This window comes from Pteropus vampyrus, unplaced genomic scaffold (assembly GCF_000151845.1).
Source record: "Pteropus vampyrus isolate Shadow unplaced genomic scaffold, Pvam_2.0 Scaffold1000001020, whole genome shotgun sequence".
Lineage (NCBI taxonomy): Eukaryota > Metazoa > Chordata > Mammalia > Chiroptera > Pteropodidae > Pteropus > Pteropus vampyrus.
This window is the reverse complement of record NW_011915422.1, coordinates 142,873-164,964: the sequence shown is the minus strand read 5'-3', so window position 1 is coordinate 164,964 and position 22,092 is coordinate 142,873. Positions and strand designations below refer to the sequence as shown.

The window sequence follows — 22,092 nt, the reverse complement described above, 5'->3', positions numbered from 1 at the left end:
AGAAAATATCTTGAGTAACAGGCAACATAGAATTGGAAAGAGCCCAGAAGTCAGTGCTGGTTCTTAATGTTGGGTCTAGTTTTCTTGGAAAATCTTTCAGAGCTTCAATTCTCACAGGCAGATAAACTCTTAGGGTCCCTCTGGCTCAAAACTGACTTGACAATAAAATTTATGCATTTATATATACACACACTAACTACTTTCAATGCCTCTTCAACCCTTAGAGACCTGGATTTAATTTCTACCGTTAGCTGTGCAGTGTACGCTAAAGTTGACAACTTATTTGCTAGTTTCAGAACTCAGTAGTTTCTTTTGCATCCTCATTCCCTCAACACTGGATAACTGGTTTTCTCCCTGAGCTTGTTTCACACTTCCAATACTAGTTGTTAACCTTAATGTTCTTTTTCTTTATTTCTTTGAACAATTTTTAATGGAATTTTCCAACATATAGAAAAGTCGAGATATGTAAATAACATCCATATACCATCATCCATCCTCAAAAATTCTTAACATTTTGCTAGTCTCTTAATATTTTTAAAGAAAAATATCATCTTGTTCTCATAAAATAGTATATGTTCTTTCTAGAGGAATTAAGCAATGGAGGAAAAAAGAGGTAAACATGTATTTTTTAAAATTAAATCACCCCAAATATAACCACCCAGTAATAATTCTCATTGTCATTATTATGTCAGCATCATTCCAGACATTTTTATGCATGTACACAGATGAAATGCTGGTTCTGGCTGGCTAGCTGAATAGCTAGACAGATGCATTTTTACAAAATTGATTATATATGCTACTTGTAAAGGAAAGGTATTAAATTTAATTCTACTTGATTTTAATAGTCAAAAAAGAAACTGAAGTGAACCTGAAGAAATTTCTGAACTTCAAATAAATGTTTTTTCACACAGTTCTCTTAAATGAGTCCTTACAATTATGAAAAAAGATTGTAAAAAATATGAATCTTATTACTTTTTTGTTGAATTTTGTACTTTAAAAATACCAGTTATCCTAATATTGGATCATCTTTGCTCTCTCCAATAGCTTTTCTCTATTGTTTTAATTTTGTCATGTTCATTTGATTAGTTAAACCTCCCTTCTATATCAGGAATTCACTGTTTAACTACAACTGTTCTGTTTCTGGCTGTTTATTTGTTAGTGCTATAATAATGCTTTGGTCCTCAATTTGTTTCCTTGGTTCTACATTCTCCAGTTCCATTTCATTCTTTTTTTTAATATCATTTTATGAATACGTGTTTTAAGCTCAATATGTGTTGTATGCTATAGTTTGAGGGCTGAGAATTTCAGTTTATACACATTTTTTTCTCTACTCCGAGGACACGGAGGGTGAAGGAAAGAAGAATTCAGCTCAGGCAGATTGTATTCTCACTTTTAAAGTGTTGTTAAGATTCACCGCTTCTCACAGGTGTATCCCATTCCCAAAGGGATACCTTTAAGGCATCTTTCTCTGTTCACCAGTTAGGTGTGAAGCTTCCATCATCAAAGTAGGGTCTGTCATTCCATTTCACCATCTAGAGAAGGGAAAGATTAGATTATTTGTCTGTTTCTTTCTCTTCAGAATTGAGGGAATTTGTGAGAATTCTTAGGCTATTTTGCATCAGCAGTACAGCTGGGAAGAGGCCATGTTGGGCTAGGAGTGTTGCCATGTTATGGCTGCCATAGAGTCTTTCTGGGGCCATGATTTTTTGAGATTTAGAACATCTTTCTATAGCCCTTCCTTATTTCATTGCTTCTGTAAAATTTTGTGGGCAGTTTTTGGTCCTTTATCTTACTTTTTTTGAAGTATTCAGAGGCACATTCTACCAGGCAACTTTATTCTTCAGCTTTCTGACTGTTGCTTCTTTGTGTTTGCCCCTGGCTTCTCTTTCTGTTTTTTAAACATGAGTGTTCCCTGAGATGCTGCCCTTTGCCATGTTTCCTCCTATATTATTTATCACAGAAATTTATTCTGCTCCCACATTATCACCTCTCTTTATTTATAATTAATGATGACCTTAATCCTGGGCTTTAATTCTGAATGTTTCTTCAAGTTGGCTAAACGTTTACGCTTGTTTTATTAGTTTGCTAGTGCTGTTGTAACAAAATAGCACAAACTGGGTGGTTCATATAACAGAAATTTATCGTCTCACAGTTCTGTAGACTAGAAATTTGAAAGCAAAGTGTTGGCAGGGTTGGTCCCTTTTGATGGTGATGAAAGAAAGATCTGTCCCAGGCCTTTCTCCTTGGTTTGTAGATGGTCATCTTCGTATCCTTATGGTGTTCTTCTTATATGCATGTCCGTCTCCAAATTCCCGCTTTTAGAAAGGGCACTAATCATATTGGATCAGGGCCTACCCTAATGACTTTATTTTAACTTGATTATCTCTATCTCCAAATAAGGTCACATCCAGAGGCACTGAGAGATGGAGTTCAACATATGAATTTTGAAGGGACACAATTCAACCCATAACATTTGAATATTCACTCAGACCACAAATATTTTCTGCTGCATGCCAGGTACTAATCTAGTCCAAGTACTGAGAACACAAAGTAATGAGGCTCAGTGTCTTCTTTCTTGATTAATGGAAAGATAAGAATTAATAAACAGGCATTTGCAATGCTATGCAATAAGTACTGTCATAGATGAGACAAATTGTTATGAGAACGCCCTAGTGGAACACCCAGTCCTTACCAATAGGATGCAACAGCTGCATAATTGTTGTCCCTGCTTCCAAACCACACCCTCGGTCACCCAGCCCTGGACTCCACCACCCAGTTAATCTTTCCAAACACCACTTTGATTAAGATAGTCCTTGGTTGAGAAACCTATAAGGATTCCTCATTGTCAACAAAACTAAGTCCAAAAAATTCCTTAGCCTGGCTTTTGGGTCCTCCACAACCACGTATCACCTCTGGAATGTACCTTTCCTGTCTTGATCTTTCTGTTGTTCCCATCCTTAATTCTGTATATTACCAAAATGGACTAACAAACATTCTGGAAACACACCTGGAGCTTTTCTATAATTTCACAAAGGCAGAATGTTTGTTTTGTTTTCTGCTATTTCACTGGCACCTAAAACAGTGCTTGGCATATAACATACTTAAGAATCTTCATTGAATAAACAAATGAATGAATTTTCCCATGGAGGTCTCGCTGCGATGCATGCCTATCCTCTCTCCCAGGTGCACATATTTTTGCCTATTGAAATCTTATTCTCAAGCTCATATATCCTCTCCTCTATTATGCCTTTCTTCCGCATCACATGCCAGATGTGAACTTTCATTTCTAGAGGCTGTAGGATTCTCTGTGAACTGTTGGTGTGACCTCGCATTCTGCTTTGCATTTTATATATCTGTGTAGGTATTTATTTTTCCTGCCAAATTGAAAGTTGTTAGAATTCAGGGACCATATTTTAAAACAAATTTTGTGTCCTGCTCAGCACTTCTTTGCACAATAACAGATGTTTGAAGAGAAAATAAATGAGAGAAGTATTGCATTCATTTGGAAACAATTGGAGAAGATGACCTAAGGGATAGAGTACTTGTTCTTGCTTTGCCTTGTTTTTCTGATTTTACATTTTAAAATTCATTCAGCAGATTTTTATTGAGCATCTGTTTTACTCAAGGCATTGTACTAGGACTTAGATTAGAAATAGGAATTAAACTGCCCTTAAGGTAGTTATTATTTCTTCTGACGTAAAAACAAGTCTCATTGCTTCCAGTGGTCACTTCAGTCTGTTAGTCTGGTGGGTCATACATATAGAGTGTTATATTTCCCAGAGACACCTGATCCAGACAGTTTTTCAGATGCTTTTCTCAGACTTATTCATCCCATTTTCTAGACTCTTTCCATATGCTGGGGCTGCTTGAGGACAAGATCATGTCATTATCCTCCTACCCTTCTTTACTACCTAGCACCATTTTATATCTGCTGGTGATTTGAGCAGGCCTTTTATTTGCCATAAAGGTTCTCTGACTCTCTAAGTTTGTCTTATCTCTCTAGTTGTAGAATGCTGCACTGAGACCAGAGACTTAGCAAGAATACTCGTTGCTGTGCTTAGTCTGGGAAACTCTGTTATCGTAAAAGTAATAATAAGCACAATAAATAGCACGTGTAGAGTCTTGCTAAAGATTCAACATGAATTGTATTTCCTAGTGGGGTCATTGCTAATATCATTGGTTTCTAGGATCCCTTCATTTCTAACAAGTTGCCATATTAACATATTGAGGTTGTTAAATGAACATCTAAACAAAAGTTTGTCGGCTTCTCGCTCAAACTTATGAGTTGCAATTGTGCTGCAGAGCTCCAACCAAACAGAAATGCAATCTGAATTAGTCTGCAGGGTCATGTATGTACAGTATTACATTTTCTAGAGGCATCTAATTTTAACAGGTCCCTCTATTAAGGGAAAACGAAGTAATTTAAATCAAGATGAAATAATGGAGTAGTAAGGAATGGAAGGGATGGTAAAGATATTTGTTTTGAGGTCCTGCTTGACATGGAAATTACAACTCTTAAACTCGATTGAAGAGCAGGCCTGGGTCTATTCATATAGGGAGAAGGTTGATATGTACATTGTTATTGGGGGTGGGAAACACCCCTTTTATTTAAACATTCAATATGTAGTCAGAACAGCATAAGTTCACGGAAGTGGTATAACAATTAACAAGTGTGAGTCCAACCCTATGCTGTCTGTGTTTATGGGTTTATAGTATGTTATCTATATCATCAAAGAAACTCGCACAAGATAATATATCTAAATAGCAGATATGTAAAAGTCTCTAGAAAGTCTTATATGGTGCTGCATAGAATGCTGAACTTATCAATCACGTTTTGTTTAAAAGAAAATTCAGATTAGTTTATCCTGAGCACCTACTACCAGGGTGAAGACAGAACATTTAGATGGATGGACTTAACTGTCTGAGCTTCAGTTCATATTTGAAATGTCACTACAGAATAATCTCTTTAAGTCACAGTTCCAGCAGACATTGTTTCTCAGAGATAACTTCCTTTCTTCCTTGTGGAGTAACTGTTCTTCTCCCTTATTTTTGGCTCTTCCTTCCTCCCTGAAGCCATGTGCTTTCCCATGTGACCAGAGTCTGTGGGTAAATATAGTACCTATTACCATAAAGAAACCACTGCAGCCCTGCTCCCTTTTCAGTGCTTGGTGTAGGTATTGGCATGTGACACAATTCTGAGAAGGGGCATTTAATGGGCTTCTGGGGGAATATTGGGGAGGATTTTGAAGCTCCTAAAGAAAGACACAAGACCACTTCAGTACTCTGGATGAAGGTGTATGAGAATGTGACATTTGAAATAATTGCCGCCATCTTTTTCCACAAAAATATCAAAACAAAAATTAACCAACTCAGAAGAAATTTCCATACCTTTAGGCTACTTTTTTTTGTGAGATAATACATCCCATTGCTGAAACCATTTTGAGCTAAGTGTTCTGTTACTTGCAGACAAAGCATCTTCCCCGATTTATAACATTCCCATTTAAAACACAGTTAGGTGTTTAGTATCTTTATTTGACATTTGCGTTGACAGTTTTGTTTGCCTAAAAGGCAAGGCTTATATTCAAATTTTCTGTAATTTACTAAGACCTAAGATGATTTTCTCTTACAGATGCTTGAGAACTTCAAGCTTATTTCACTCTCATACTAGGAAATTAGTTTTCTTACATCCTGGGTGTATGTGCTGACTCAAAGATCTCTCAGATTTCACATTTCTTGTGAGTTGTTTTGAATCACCAAAGAAATCTTTTCCATTATTGATTGCACCCCTGTTCCTGCCCTTCTTAATCCAGATGCCTTATTATATCCCAGTGACATTCATTAACTGAATCCTTCGTCACAGTTTTTATAGTGTGGTGTCATGTCTGAGAATGGTTTATGTGGCATTAAGAAGGGTTTCCAAACCTGGCCCATCATCAAACTCTCCCCAGACATACTAACTATGTCCAAATCTCTCTCCAAATAATTCAGATTATCAACTAGGTCTGGCAACCACTGATATAAGGGTTATAGAAGAGAGAAAAATTGTACTGACATGATCTCATACCTAAAGTAAATGGTTTCAAACCTCACTCAACAGTCAGCTATGTAAGAACATAATTTTATTTCTTTACAGCTTAGTTTTTATTACAGGTTGTTTTTTTTTTTTTTAATTTTGGGGAGGGTTGTAGGGACCTATTTCAGTCAGCTCTTAAATATGACCATGCCTCTCCATCCCCCTCTTAGCAAGTTATAAAAAGCTTATGTAATATTAAGTCAGTTGGAAGGAGGAGTCCTTTTAGTCCTCGATATCCTTTGTCTGTAAAGCCATCCCCTGAAATATCCAGGGTCCCGTTGGGTCTTTGGCCACTTGTTCATGCAGGTCTATTTTATTGCTAGCTGCATAACTCTTCCGTTTTCTGCAGCAATTCTGCAATATTTCTGTGTGTGTTGAGAGTACTCAAAAATCTATCTGCTGCTCTGATACCATGCTGGATCATGATAAATTTTCTATGGCTACCTAAGGCCCCATCAGCCACCTGTTGTACCTCTACCCAAGCAACAGAGCCTGAACCCTTCTGCTCTCTATTCTCATAATCCTACTTGGCACCTCACCAGGGCTATTGCCTTTTTCTCCAAAACTTGTGCTTATTGCTTTCCCTCTGACTCCTCCCTTAAGCCTGAAGCATGCCCTTCTGGGCTAGGAGGCATGGATACCTCAGAAGCTTCTTCCTAAATTGCTTATCCATGCCCTTGAGTTCTTCTGTATGGCTAAGTGCCCAAGCTTCTGTAACTCAAAAGCTAGGATAAAACTTTGTGTTTCTGTGCCTTTTGCTGTTCTATTTCATTCCCAAGGCAATTCACACAGCCTAGGTATTAAATAGAAATGGCAAAAAGTGGGAGGGTGGTGATAAAAGAAATCCCAAGGAGAAACACACACACAGACACACACACACACACGAAACATTGAAATAAAATGCAAAATACTGAATGGTAGATATAATGAACATGTATTTTTGCTTCTGCAGTGTGTGTGTGTGTGTGTGTGTGTGTGTCACAGTATACATGCATACGTACACATACATAGTAATTAACAAAATTGAGGATCTGTCATTTTAAATTATTTTTCACTGAGTCTATTTCACATTCTAGATTCACACTTTCTTTTAAATGGAATTTGTAATAAATGATAAAGATTAAAAGGACTTAAACTAATATGATATAATGTACACATCTAAGTGAGTATTTCCTCTAAAATAGTCACCTGAAGCTACAATACAGTTCTTCCATTAATATTGCCACAGCCCGAGACATTTCTCGATTTGTTCCTTCGGAATTGTCCTCGTTTTGTAAACCGTAAGTAGCAAACATTAGTAGTATTATCATTAAACCCACTTCCACTCTACATTCCCATCCCACTTAACAAGGAGTAGCTCAGCTTGATCCATTCTTAACTTATGATTAGTTATGAGCTTGGTTTTTAGAAGCAATAGACAAAGATTTTTCTCTGTTAAAGCCATTTAATGAAATTTTGAAAAACTCGGAAGTCGATTTGTAAAGAAAAGCTCCAAAATTGTTTTGAACAACAGCATCACTGAAACAAATATATACAGTAGTCAGTCCCCTCTTATCCTCAGTTTTGCTTTCCGTGGTTTCAGTTACCCGCGGTCAACCATGGTCTAAAAATATTAAATGGAAAATTCCAGAAATAAACAATTCATAAGTTTTAAAATTCACACTGCTCTGAGTCGCATTATGAAATCTCACGCTGTCTCACTCTGTCCCGCCCGGGATGCAAATCATTCTTTTGTCCAGCGAGCGTATTCTCCTCACTTCATCTCATCACATAGGCATTATATCATCCCCCATCATCACAAGTAGAAGGGTGAGTACAGTACAATAAGATATTTTGAGAACAAGAGTAAGAGAGAGACCACATTCACTTTTGTTATGTGAATGTTCTATTTTATTATTAATTGTAATCTCTTACTGTGCCTTATTTATAAATTAAACTTTTCAGAAGTTTGGATGTATAGGAAAAAATATAGTATATATCGGATTTGGTGCTATCTGTAGTTTCAGACGTCTGCTATGGGTCTTAGAGCGTATCCCCTGTGATTAAGGGGGGACTGCTGTAATTGCCAAAGTGATTATTCTGAAGCAAACCACTCTTATTTGGGTGAATAAATGTTAGTAGCTTATACTGGGGATGACTTTGCCCCAGGGGACATTTGGCAATTTCTGGAAACCTTTTTGGTTGTATCAGCTAGGGAGAGGGTGTTCCTGGCATCTAGTGGGTAGAGGTCAGGGTTGCTGCTAAACATCCTACAATGCATAGGACAGCAACTCACACCTAAGAGTCGTCTGGCCCAAAATGTCAGTGTAGCCAAGGTTGAGAAACTCTGTTTTAAACAAACAAATTGTTACTTTATAGTCATCCCTCACATTTTAATATACTTAAAAGTTTCTGACCCCCTTTCCCCAGCCTCAGTCTTACTAAATCACCGGGAAAAAACAAACTCAAGAACTCGAATCTTTCTGTCCAGCAGTCAGGCTCACAACCTCTTTGAGGCTATTTCTGCTTAACTACAGAGGGTAGGAATGGGAGGGGGCAACCAATTACAGTAGGAAAACAGCCAGGGAAGGAAACACACAGGGATCACACAGATTAATATCTAGGTGGAAGTTCCCCTAGCAATCTTTGAGTTCTTACTGAGAAATTCATTTCTTATCTCAGCGTTTTTCTTCCCCAAGACAGCAGGAACAGAGATTCTATCTGAACTCTGATTTTCCAGAGTCGTAACCCAGAGAGAGGCTGTCTGTAACACCTTCGCCTGGGAAGTCATTTCAACACCCAGCAGGCTGAGTTCCTACCGCCCGCTCTGACTCACTGCTGACCTTCCCTGTCTCCTTCTAATGAGTCAGGGTGCAGTGCCCTTTTTTTTTTTTTTTTCCCCTCTGAGCTGGCCCTTCTCTCCTCCCTTGATATACCATCTGCATTTGAAGGTGTATTTTCCTAATCAGTTTTCCAAGGAGCAATTATTATTTCCGGTGAAGAGCTTGATTTGCCCTGTCCCCTTATCCTCCCTTACTTTGTACAAGGGTAAAGTTTCAAACCACCACCCCAATATGAAGCCAGACTTGGCTTTCTATAGAAAGGTTCCCCAGTTTCATTGCAAACCTCCTTTTGCTGACACCTTTCTGTAGCACATTTTGGTTTATGTGTCGCTGAGCAGCATCTGTGGCTAGCCAGATCTGTTCTTGAAGGTTCATCACTGATGTCTGATTTCCAAAGCAGAATCAGTGGGGAGCCCAGAACCTCCCAAATATCAAAAGAAAGAAAATCTTATGGCCTTGTTCCTGAAAAGCCATAGGCTGACTCTACTACCCCTTTTCCTACTACCCCTTTTTCCCAGGTAGAGTGTCCCCAACACATTTTGCAGGGTTTGGAAAAATCTCTGCATTCGAGGGTCCATCTGGAAATGTTTTTAGATTTCTGGACTCCTACTAGGCACTTCCTGTCACAGGTAATTTCAAGGTCCATCCCTGTCTGAGTGAATTCAACAAGAAGTTCTCCCAGATGAATTCTGCCTTCTGATTACTGTGGAGATAGATTTGAGCAAAGTGGATGAAGTGATCGGATACCTCAAGCACACTCTCTGTGTTCTGGTGTTAGTATCAATGCTGCGTTGCCTTAAGCGGCCTTGGTAAGCTGCCCTGTGTGAAGGGCCTTCTCCTAGAGCAGGGACACTCCTCACATTTGAACTTGACATCTTTAATGCAGGCACAAAGAAGCTAGTCTGTGCTGATTAAGTCCCTTCTTTACCAAATGACTCAGTCACTATGTGATAGTGTCAAAAACAAAAGCAAGATTAATGGGTCAGCTGCAGGTGCTGGGCAATGGGATACCAGCACTAGTCCCCCATCAACAAACTCCTGTTTAATCCTGCCACATGTTTTTGAGGTCTTTGGAGGCAGACTGAGCTCTGACAGGAGCTTTTTTCTCTTCCCCTATAGCACCCATCTTGTTTCTTCCACCCTTAATGGAAGTATGATTTGTCTACTGTTTTTGAGTTTTAAGTCTCTGCTTCACATACATGAGAGCTCTGGCTTTTCTGGCATTTCCAGCCCTGAACTTTTATGCCATTGAGTATTTTAATAAGGTCCCAGTTCTGCTGTCAGCTAGACAATATCTCTACACCTTCACCACATAGAATAATTTTCTTCCCATCTCTGTGTACCATTGTCTAGCAATCAATTGTCCATGTTAAATCATGGAAAAGGGCAGGGTTGAGGGAGATATGCCTGGCTGTAGTCCAACGATAGCACTATATTTGCAGACAACTCAGGTTGCCCTAAATTTAGTCATTAATTTTCTAGACCAAACCCTACAATGTAATGTTGGCATCCAGTCCATCACTGCTTCAGCTTACAAGGAAGTTCTCAGCAGTTTGTGTTGACTTTCAAGGTAAAATGATCAGATTTTTCTTTGATGCCCTATTCCTACAAAATTATGGCCATTCCTTCTCCTTTGGTGGGCCCACAGTGTTAAGGACTATTGGATGTTAGGTTATCTGCAATCAAAGAATCAGTGAGTCTCCACTCCAGAAAGCTGGGCTGATGGATATCTTCCCTACCTCTCCAGTCCTCCAACTCTCGCCTGCTTGGAAGATGTCTGTTTCTGCCACTCCTCATCCAGTGTAAATCACTCCTATAATTACCTTTCCTCTTCCTCCACTTCAGTCTTATATAATCTTTGGGATTAGAGAACTTAGTTCTATTTGCTGTCAGTATTTCTGATCTGCATTTGACTGTGGTTTCTTTGAGTCTTTGTGCTTCAGTAAAGGTTGGGGAGAGGAAAGTGGTGTATTGAGTGAAAAAAAAAAGGGAAAAAAAAGACGGGAATTGCACAGAGAACACAAAAATACTTTGAAATGTAATCCATCATATGCCATGTAAAATTAGAATCTTTCACTCTGGTTCCGAATAATTTAAACAGTATTATTTAGGCAGTTTAATTATGAAGATAATGGCTCGAGGCCTATTGTATCAGTGGTTAAAATGGGGGAAAGTAGCTATTAGTGTGGTCTAAAACACTCACATCAAGACAATTAGAAAACATCAAGGGAAGAATCATATATAATCTGTAACATACCAGCTCTGAAAATAAAAGTAGTAGAGTTCGTAGTAGAATTATCTTTAGATTTGTTCCATAAACTGCCATTCAACTGTATAAGATAATGAGTTTGGCCAGATGTCTTCCAATTAAATTAATACAACTTGTCTCTATGAATGATAATGTCTGACTTTGAATGTTGATTCTTTAACAGATTCTGTGCTCTAAACTTTACAAATATGTGTTATCTCATATGGTCCTCAAAACAACTCTGTGAGTTGGTTTATTTTATCTTGGTAAGTTGTAGAATTACCATTTTACAGATTATGCCATTGAGCTTGAATTTCGCCCAGGGTCACACAGCTATTAAGTGGTAAGATTCAAACCAAGGGCTTTGTGACCCCAGAGCCCTTGCTCCTAACTCCACATCACACCTTCACTATAGAGATGATCCACAGGAAACCAAGAGTCCAGGCCAACTCTGGCAAGACCCTGGCATTACCACAGCCAGTCTTAAATGTGAACTCAGCTTGAGGACAAAGTAGAGGCCATTCTGAGATACCTACCTGGACCTGGAGAGATCCTCTGGTGGGGATGGACCCTTGAGGAATTAAGATAACAATCCCTCTTTTGTGTATATGTGCATTTGTTTGGGGGTATTCAAGTACAAATTGTCTCAGTAAAGATGTAACTGATTCTAGTCTTTTAATTTTTCCTTGAAAATATTTTAATTTTTTTTTTTGGATAGGTAATATATTCATGTGAATCATAAAAACAAATAATATAAAGTCTTCCTTTTACCCATCTCTTCAGCCCAGTTTCTACCCCATTCCCTTTCCCATGGATAACTTTTCAGAGTTCCTTTTATGCTATAAAAACATGTAAATTTGTATTCTACTCTTTTCCATTTTTTCTATATTAAAGGTAATTATTTTAAAATTCTATACTTTCCTTTGCTTTTTTTACATAGAAATTTATCCTGGATACCTTTTTATATCAGCACGCAGAGCTTCCTCATTCTTATTTGCAATAGCATACTATTTCATGGTGTTAGATGTGTTATTATTTATTAACCAGTCCTCCTTTAGTAGATATTTGGCTTGTTTCCAGTCCTTCGTTCTCACTGATGCAATGAATAACTTTGAATATATGTCATTCTGCAAATGCATATGTTATTTATAAGTTTCTAGAAGTAGGATTGCTGGGTTTAAAATATGCATTTATAATTTTTACTAATAATGCCAAATTACCCTGACTAAGTGTTATAGTAATTTGCACTCCCACCAGCAATGTATGTGTTTACCATAGTCCTGCCCACAGAGTTAGCATATTTTTGGATTTGGGCCCATCTGATTGACAAAAAAATATTTAGACTTGGGCACATCCAATGCAATAAAATATTGTAGATTTCTTACTATGATTAAAGTCAAGCAACTTTTTATGTGTTTTAAGATCGATTTGTTTTTCCTTTTCAGTGAAATTTTCCCATTTTTTTTTCTTGGTTTATAGGTCATATCAATTTCTAGAAACTCTTTATATATTTGGGACAGTAGCAGTTGTCTGTGATATAAGTTAAACGTTTTTTTTCCTGTTTGTCATTTGGCTTTTTGTTTTTTCGTCTTGATTTTCATATGGTTAAATTCATTAGTCTTCTCTTATGTCTGTAGATCTTAAGTCAAAGTTAGAAAGGGCTTCCCCACTACAAGGTTATAAAGTGTTCTTCCATGTTGTCATTCTGTACTTTCATGTCTTTATTTTTCTTAAAGCTTTGATCGGCTTGGAGTTTCTCTTGGTTTATAGTATAATGTTTGGATCCAATTATTTTTTTCAGCTGGCTATCCAGTTGTACCACACCATTTATTAAATAACTGCTAGTAGTTTGGTGCCCACTGGTTTGAGGTACCACCTTTATCAATACCATATGCCTGTATATAGGCATATATGCGTACATTTAGAATATATATGTATATTCTAAAATGGCTTTATTTTAGAATGCTAGAAGAAAGTCTGAGTTTTCCTATTATCTACTAGAGAATTTCCTTTTTATTGTGGTAAAGTATACATGATGTAAAATATACCATTTTAACCCTCTTTAAGTGTAAAGTTTAGTGGCATTAAGTACATTTGCATTATTGTGCAAACGTCACCACCATCCATCTCCAGAACTTTTTCATCTTCCCACCATATGACTTGGAATCAAATATACTATTCATTTTTAAGGTGTGTGCTGATTTCAGAGATGTTAAAATATGGGAAAGAATTTATGAAATAACGGTTCTAAATTCCCAAGTGTATTTGGTATGTTTCTGGACATTCTTCTGTATTTCATTGGTTTGCCTCTTCATGAGTCAATGTCTTACTATTTTAAATGTTGAAGATTTAGAATATCTTTTAATATATAATACAAGGTAGTTTCCCCTCCCTGGTCTTCTTTTTCAGAAGACTTCTTTTTTCTACTATTATTGTCTATCTGTTCAGATAAACTAGGCAGCTTTTCCTTGGCTCTTGTAAATCTTCTTTTTCTTCCTCTTTCTACTCTACTTAAATTGTAAAAACTCACATGTAGAAGACCTTATCATGCCCGAAGATCAGCTATAAATCTGAATCAGAGTAGCTTCTCTGAAAGTTTATATATCTTCTTGACATTCTTCTCTTGGGTTTTTAACTTCAGCATTGCCATGGGAGGTACAGTTCATTCCTAATCTATGTTGTCACATAAAAGGGAGATGCTCCCATGAAAGTCCTTAGAAGCATTTACTCCTTTTGTATCTTGTATATAGAATGTCACTCTTTTTCAGGAAAGCAAGCATTGCTCTTACAATGCTGAAAGAAGTCTGAAATGTTTGTGACTGTATCAGGGTTTAATGTGGTTCACTAATGCATTTACCCTCAGTAAAAGTGTGTTGGTTTGCCAGTTATTCTTATTAAATTTTTAGCATTTTTAATGTTATATTACTAGAAACTTGGCTTTATTTTCATTTATAGATCATAATGCACTTCTTTTTTGTTTTACTGAAGAACCCACTGTAAGAGCCAGTAAATCCTGTGGAAAATGGTCTTCAGTGATTTTACATCGAGGACCGTGAGTCTTTATGATAATTGGATCAAAGATGCTGGTAAGTAACCATATTTCCTAATTGATGCTCATCCTTCCTTTTTATGTTGGAATCCAATATTTAATAGGATTTCATTGAAGCAGAATGAGAGACTTTGCAGCTTAACCCTCCCTCAAGGACACCCCAAATATTATTTTTATTACCAATTGCTAATAGAGCTCCACTGATGTTCATTATGACATCTATAATAGAGAGAATAGTTTTAATATCCAGTGAAGATAATTGGTTAGTAAATGATGGTGCATTCCAACTCAGTAGCCATTAAAAGTGATTTTGGAGGCACGGTGCTCTTAGGCCTGATTCTGCCCTACTCTGCTCCTAGGGGAAATAATAGTTACTGCCTAGTGGCCCTGTCTAGGATGGTTCTTGATACCCCAGGGGTGTATCAGAAAGGGCAGGGAGTGTTTCGTGGAGTAACCCCCAAAATATTTCTGAAATCCCTTCCTTCTCCCCTTGCCCATTAAAAAAAAATCAATGTTACAGAATAACATTTACTATCACAGCAAGAAGTTCAAAATACCTTACATGAAAACAGGATATAAATGCCACATATTTCTTTTATGAGAATCAGCAGTTATTTCTGTGTAGAATCATCAGTAGCTCCTATTTACTTACCTATGTCTATCTAGATTTTAGTAAACCACTAAATGTGTGTTGCTTTTATAACTATTATAAAATGTTCTAAAAACATAACAAAGGTAAATTATTTTTTAAATAGACAAGGAATCAGAGTATTTTAGAGCTGAGATGGACCTAGATATCATCAAAGCTAACGCCTCATTTTAGAGTTGAAGAAACTGAGGCCCAGAGATATGATCTTCCCAACATCATGGTTTGTTGTTGGCAGAAAAAACTAGAACCTATGTTTTCTGAATTGGATTAGTATTCCGGTATTTCACATTCGAAATATTTTACACATGTGTACCACCATTACCACTTTAGATTAGTTTTTATCTATCAACCAGAAATTGCATGTTCACCAAATTCAGGAGGGCAAAGTGCCACCTCTTGACACCTACCACAATTGGAATTATATTCAAGTTTACACTGATTTCAGCAAAGATACACTGTTTCATGGTTGCCATCATTTTCAGTAGACTGCTAAAGACCAATTTTATTTCATTAAAAAAGGTCTCATAAATAGTTTTTCTCCTGAAGAATGCCAAGGATATAAAAAATACTCATAAATAGAGATGCTTCACTCTGCTAGGGGAATGGACAGTGGCTGTTTCCATATTTTCTTCTTTTTTAGTTTTTCCAACTTATGATGATGCAGGGAATATATAGATTTCTTCAGAGATCATCCTTCTCTAAAGGTTTATAGGAGTTCTCAAATTCAGTATTTAACTTAAATACTAATATTTTTTGTTCTTTTCTAATGGTTTTTATTTTTATTTATTTTTTAATACTAATATTTTAATAGCTTTATCAAGTAGAGGTGTACCTTGCTACCAGAACTCTCATGATTTGAGCTTGGGAACCAAGTAGATTTGGGTACATTTTTTGACGTAGACTTGTTGGGAAGAATAGAACCCTTGCTATACAACTTTCGCTATTCACTATTTCAAATGCAGGAACCCAAGGGATTCAGGTAATCATTATGCTGACTCAAGAGCCAAATCGATTTAGATGATGATGACTGTCTATATAGTGCTAGAAGTATAAAATATTTACAAATGAACTTACTTCTAAATTCCACTTCTACTTTTATCCATGGATCAGCTCTTTACTTTTTATTGGAAATACCTATATTTAAAAGCTGAATAATATTAGGTGAGAAAAAAGAATGACCAGGGGCGGGGGTGGTTAGGGAGATCCCCAGAAGCAGAGTTGCATTAAACGGTGCAGGAAGGTGAGAGGAAGAGGCAGTGAGTGCTACATATCTGAAATTAGCTAATTTGAAGTCTTGAGAGGGGAAGGAAGGTATGGGATGTATAATGAGAAGACCTAAATTGAACTGACACTCCTGTGGATTAGCTGGGTGACCTTGAATGAATGCTTTATTGTTTGCGAATCTCAGTTTCTTTGTTAGCAAAACAGAGGTGAGTATGATATCTACCAGCTACCAGAAAATATGCGTGAAAGTGCTCTGTCATTTGGGAGGTACCCCAACACAAATGGTGGTGGTGGTGGTGGTTACAAATGATGGATAGAGTGTGTTCCTCTTAACATAATTTTAATATAGCATATCACCTTTTAAAAAAGTTTACTTCACACTTATTTTTTCTTGTTGGGCTCTAGGAGGGTTAAAAAGTTTTGTTTTGGGATTTACATCTTTATAAGAATACTTTCAGGTTTAAGAGGACAGGTTTTTGCTTTTGCTTTGTGTGTTATTGATCTCTGCAAGCCATTAGGAATCATTTCTGGCCGTCTTAATTCAGTTTTATTTTGCTTACCCTGGGAAGGTCTGAATCCCTGATCAAGGGCCAAGTATTTCAAATGTGTTCTTGGCTTTGGCCCTAATCCTGAGTAGCCTTCAGGAAACTCACTGATATTCTTTGGTTTTCTGATGGCTAGAGAAGTGGTGGTAATGCATAGTTATTTTGTGTGGAAAATTCCATAGCTACAGAATTTAAAAATGGTTTAATTAATACTTAAGCTGTAAGAGGATTTATTATGATTCTTAGCTATGAAATGTCAAATTTTGGAATAATGCTATAATATTTTTAATGTTTAAAAAGCAATTTTCCTCCTTGTGGATAGTAATAATGACTTTTCAGACTGATCTCTTTGTAAGAAGATAGAGTCTAAGTAAGAGTGTTGACATTCTGAACCTTTAGTATTTCGCACAGTACTAAAGGTACATGCTTGCTTTTCTTCCCAGCTTTTTCATCTTACTGGGGCTTGTCATTTGAAAGATGTACTCTTCGAGCTAATACATGCTACTTAAGAAGAGAACACTGTCTTACAAGTAGTTGATGGAAAAGTTCATTAGCATCCTATATATGTGGCACTTGTACTTCCCCTGTTCTCTCTCTCTCGCTCGCTCTCTCTTTCTGTCTCTCTCTCACTCTTAGAAAAAAAAAGATCAGGCTAGTAATAAATCAGAATTTTGGTAATCTATGGGGTATGGATTCTCAGACAGCCTGTGTCCCTATTCTCTGCTTTCTTCTCAGCTCTATTCATGACACTTAAACCTAATTCTGTTGCCAAATAGAAGATGCATCATCAACTTTTTGTCTCTAGAGAAAACAGAGTTCACCTCAAGCCTGAACCTTTTGTAATTTGTGGAATCACAGATTGAGTCAGGATTAACTTTAAATGTCCTCGAACAGTCCCCTCTATAACCCTCCCTACCAAGTCACCATCCACACCTGACTTGTAAACTTCTCATCATGGGGAGCCCACTGCCTCATGTGGAAGTGGGCTCCCCATTCAGTAGGGTGTAACTGTTGCTGAGAATGGAGGCAGGGGAAATAAACCAGTTGTCAGTCATTAACAATAGCCGGAATCTTGAGCATAATATTAAAGACTTTGAATTTTATCTGCTCAGTAGAGAGAGCTAATTTAAGCAGAGGAATAATCTTAGGTAGTGAATTTGGCAGTTTTGTGGAAGGCCAGATGTAGCAGATTGGATCAGGAGGCAGAAAAACCACATAACGGACCACTGCAGAGCACCTACTGAGGGACTTTGAGGTCCTAAATGCAGAAGAAAGAAGCTCAGAAGCCCTGGTTCTCAACTCTGACAGTTCATCAAAGTTACATGGGCAGGTTTTATTAAAATATGGTTGCCTGGGACCCATGCTCTAGGATTCTGATTCAGTTGGAACAGAATCATTTTTTGGCCACTTGATTTTTATACACTCCAGAGGTGATTCTGCTGTGCTGACAGAATTGAGATCTGCCATAATAATAGCAGCAAAACTTACTGAGCACTTGGGCTGTGTTGGGCCCTTTCCACACAATAACTCACTAAATCTTCTATGAAATACAGGCTATTTTATGCCCAATTCACAGGTGAGGAAACTAAGCAAAGAGAAGTTAAGTCAATGGCCCCAGGTCACATAATGTAGTCAGTAGGGGAGCCAAGATCAAAACCCAGGCTAGCTGACTCCAGAGCTTTGTTAAAATAGGATTAAAAAGCTTAGCGTTTTGTTTTATTATTTGCTTTAAAATAATAGGAAATCAAACTTACTAGCTTTTCCCAAAGGGTATACTGATTTTTTTTTTTTTTTAATTCACAGAACTTAAAAGTCACATACAGGATTTTTTTAAAAAGGCGTGTGCTTAAAATGTTAAATTACAGGAAGAAGTTATTTATTTTAAAATTCTTTACTTCTTCTTCCTGAACCAGCCCAGCATGTTTTAGGCGACTTGTTTTGTGTCTACTGGTACCAGTGGAATAACAGAAAGATGATGTCATTTGATTTTCTCCCCCCTGCTGAGTCAATGAAAGAGTAAAATGAATATGTCTCTAATTCAGGAATTCCTTTACTGATACTTTAAAAATCCCTAGTTTTCAACCATACATGTGATGTCTGTTAATAACAGAAACATTTAAAATTGCTTATAAAGAAAAAGAAAAAAGTAAAAATCACCTTACTTTCGTCATCCAAAGATAATAATGTTAACATCTTTCTAGAGATTTTCTTTCGATACTGGTTTTAAGACCTTATTTTATTGGGGATGAAACCCGATGGATTAATGGTTTATGATATTCATGTATTGAAAGTGTAGATTACTCACTGATAGAAGAAACCCATCAGAGTTTGATCAATTCTAATTCTGTTCCTTGGTGGGACAGCTTTCATTTACTGAGACTTCCCTAGTGAGGTATGGACTTGTGGCTAGGGTTCTTGTGGCCTTTTTAATAGCATATGGCACACAGATGTCCCAGGAAATTTGTAAAAAGGAGAGAAGGGAACTAATAGAGCAATAAAAGACTTTAGTGACATATACTTGGATAGTGACATGTCCTGATTTCAAAGCTTTTCCTGATTGAAAACTGTGACAATCTTAAATTTTTTTAAGAAATTTTTAATTTTGAGAACTTTGTGCTTTTTTGAATGTCAGCAAACTTTTGTTGAATTTCTATTTTAGTGCACGATACTTCACTAAAATTGTTCCTGCGATGACTTGTTTTTATTTAATCCAGTGGCATTTTTCAGTCCACATTTTACTTTCCCACTCTGCTGCGTTTGATGCTTTGACTCCTCCCAAAAATCCACTCTTCCCTTGGCTTCAGGAGATCTCACTTTTGTGGTCTTAACATCTACCTCTTCAGCTGCTCCCCTCAGGCTTCTTTACAGTTCTCCCTTCTCCCACACGCCTTTGAACACTGAGTCCTCGAGATTATGACTTTCGTCATTTGCTTTCCTTACTCTACCCACTTTTTCTAAGCTAGTTTCACCACTTTTATTGTTCAGTACTTGTGTGATGATGCAAACCTACCGTCTGGCCCAGATCTCTCTCGTCTTCCAGACCCAGATATCTAAGTGCCCGTGGAAGTCTCCAGATGAATGTTTTATAGGCACCCCAAATGTAAGCTGTTCTAAAACAAGCCACCTTTCCCTGACCAGTCTTGCTCCTTACCCTGTATTCCTAGTCTCAGTGATGGTATGGTTATCAAAACAAAAATTTCAGTGTTTTTCTTAACTCTTATCTGTCTCTAATGTCCCATGTTTAACCATTTAAGAATTTTATGTTTTCTACTTCGTTACTGAATTTCAAAATGATCTGATCCTATTAATCTTCCTTTATCACTATCTAATTTTTAATTTTATAAATTTATTTTAGCAAAGGGCTATTTGGCCAAACTGTGTTCCACAGAATATTAGTTCTACAAGATGTTAAATGATATTCTACAAAAAAATCAGGGCAATTCATTATGAACATGAATCACTACGAAATCCTGCAGAAAAGCAACTTGTTTGTTTAACCTAGCATTCCCAGTAGCCTCTCATTACTTTTGTAGAAAGACTTTAAATCCCTTGCATCTATTGCATAGATTGGGACTTAGTTGTATAAGATATGTGGTAAGGAACAAACTCATTTTTTCCCCCCAAGTAGTCAGTTTTACTATCAACATTTGTTGAATAATCTCCCTTCTCTTCTTGTTTATGGAGCTTTCTTTATCATATTAAATTCCTGAATATCTTGGGGTTTGTTTTGGAGCTGACTTTTGGCTAATTTATTTTTTAAATAGGACATCTGTCAGTATTTTTGAAGGTAGCCCATTTGAATGCAAACTAAATCATCTTTAATAGTTAAAGTCATGCCCTAGTATATCCAGGTGTCAAATGGGAGCTCTCCAGCAATAAAACCAAGGCCAACTGAATCATTCACCATAAAGTCTACTGAAAAAATTTTTGCATTGGGTAGGAAGTCAGACTTGAAGGGTATTCAAAATTTTTCAGTACTTGGCTATATCATTAGCAATTTAAGTGAGCAAGGGCTGTATTCTCCCCCCATCTCTCTTTTCCAGTTGGTAGAAGTGATGGCATTTAGCGATCTAAGGTTAGTCAAGGCTCAATTTTAATTCAGATGCACTTGGAAATTTGTCTGTCGTTATTTTCCTTTATAGTACCCTGGGTTTATGATGCAATTTAGTAAAATTACCCCTGAACTACTTAAGATTATAGAATTAATCACATTTCATCTTGAGTTGCAATTTTTAATTCATCTAACTCTCCTGGCCGGGAACTAGCAGTGATTGGATGAATTTCTTCTTTACGTGTTGTGAAGCTAATATATGTTTTTGCTCAAAATATCAGTTTGGTTAGCCCACATTTTGGACACCTGGAACCCACACTTTAGATACTTAGCTGATGCTAAGGTCGCTTTTAGTTCTATGATTCGGTACATATGGAAATGTCACAGTTTTCTTGGGAAAAGAAGAAAGTTAAGAAACAAAACATAAACATTTTTGTATATAAAAGAATGTCTGGATGGAGCAACTCTAAAATGCTACTAGCGGTTATAGATGGTGGGAGCTTGCTGGGTGTCTTCTGTCCTGCAGGTTCATTCTGCATGCTGTGCTGGACTCTGGAGAATGACCAGTATGGACTATATCCATGGGCTTGTTCCCCTGCCCTCTGGTTTCTGGTTCGTTTCAGCCAGGGGAGAGCCCCAGGAAACTGATTAAAGTGAGGAGAATTGTGTTGGGGTATCAGTTCTGTTGGCCCCTTACTTAGAATTGCCTTGAGCTGGCCGAATCCCTCAGCTGAATGTCGCAGCTCCTCTCCACAGGGCTTTTCCATATGACTCTCTCCTGGGTTCTGGTAACCATACCTCTCTTTGCCATCTGAAGCCTAGGATACTAACAGGCTCACTGTTTCTAGCCCCATCAGTATCCCTGAAGACAGTAGTGATCATTGCCCAAAAACTCCATTGTCAACATCAAGGTCTAGGTGCTCACTTAAAGAAATGTTGGTTGCTGTCAGTTATCTCTTGGCTAAGTGGATGTGCACTTACATCTTGTTTTCCTCTTAGATCCAAGAGTTGAAGACTGGCTTCTCATGTCCTCGCCTCTACCACAAACCATCATCCTGGTACTCTATGTCTGTTTTGTTACATCTCTGGGACCAAAGTTAATGGAGAATCGAAAGCCCTTTGAACTCAAGAAAGTGATGATAACGTACAATTTTTTCATAGTACTCTTTTCTGTGTATATATATTATGAGGCAAGTGTCTTCAGTATTCCTAATGGGAGAATTTTGCCTGAGTCTTCCTGTTTATCTGTCATTATGTTTCTTGTTATGACTGTAAAGCTTTTCCAGATTTAAGGAATTTTAGAAACTTATCTCACTAGAGCAGGGGTTTGTCAAAAACTGTTCTGTATAGGTCAGATATTGAACTCTTTAGATGATCTCAGTATAGTCCACTCACAGATAGTGAGACAAATTAGCATTAAGTCCAGGGACT

At 37.3% G+C, this 22,092-nt stretch overlaps 1 protein-coding gene across 5 annotated transcripts in view; it reads left to right on the top strand.

The window, feature by feature from the left end:
• ELOVL7 (ELOVL fatty acid elongase 7) overlaps positions 1 to 22,092 on the top strand; it is a 63,875-nt gene that overhangs the window by 25,079 nt on the left and 16,704 nt on the right. For 3 of the 5 annotated variants that reach the window (XM_011387185.2, XM_011387186.2, XM_011387187.2), the window contains exons 2-3: positions 14,132 to 14,229; positions 21,661 to 21,851. In XM_011387185.2, coding sequence (XP_011385487.1) covers positions 14,166 to 14,229; positions 21,661 to 21,851 — 255 coding nt within the window. In that variant the 5' untranslated portion in view covers positions 14,132 to 14,165. Of the gene's footprint in view, positions 1 to 13,590; positions 13,799 to 14,131; positions 14,230 to 21,660; positions 21,852 to 22,092 lie in introns of those variants that run through there. The other 2 variants (XM_023526967.1, XM_011387188.2) reach the window with 2 other exon arrangements.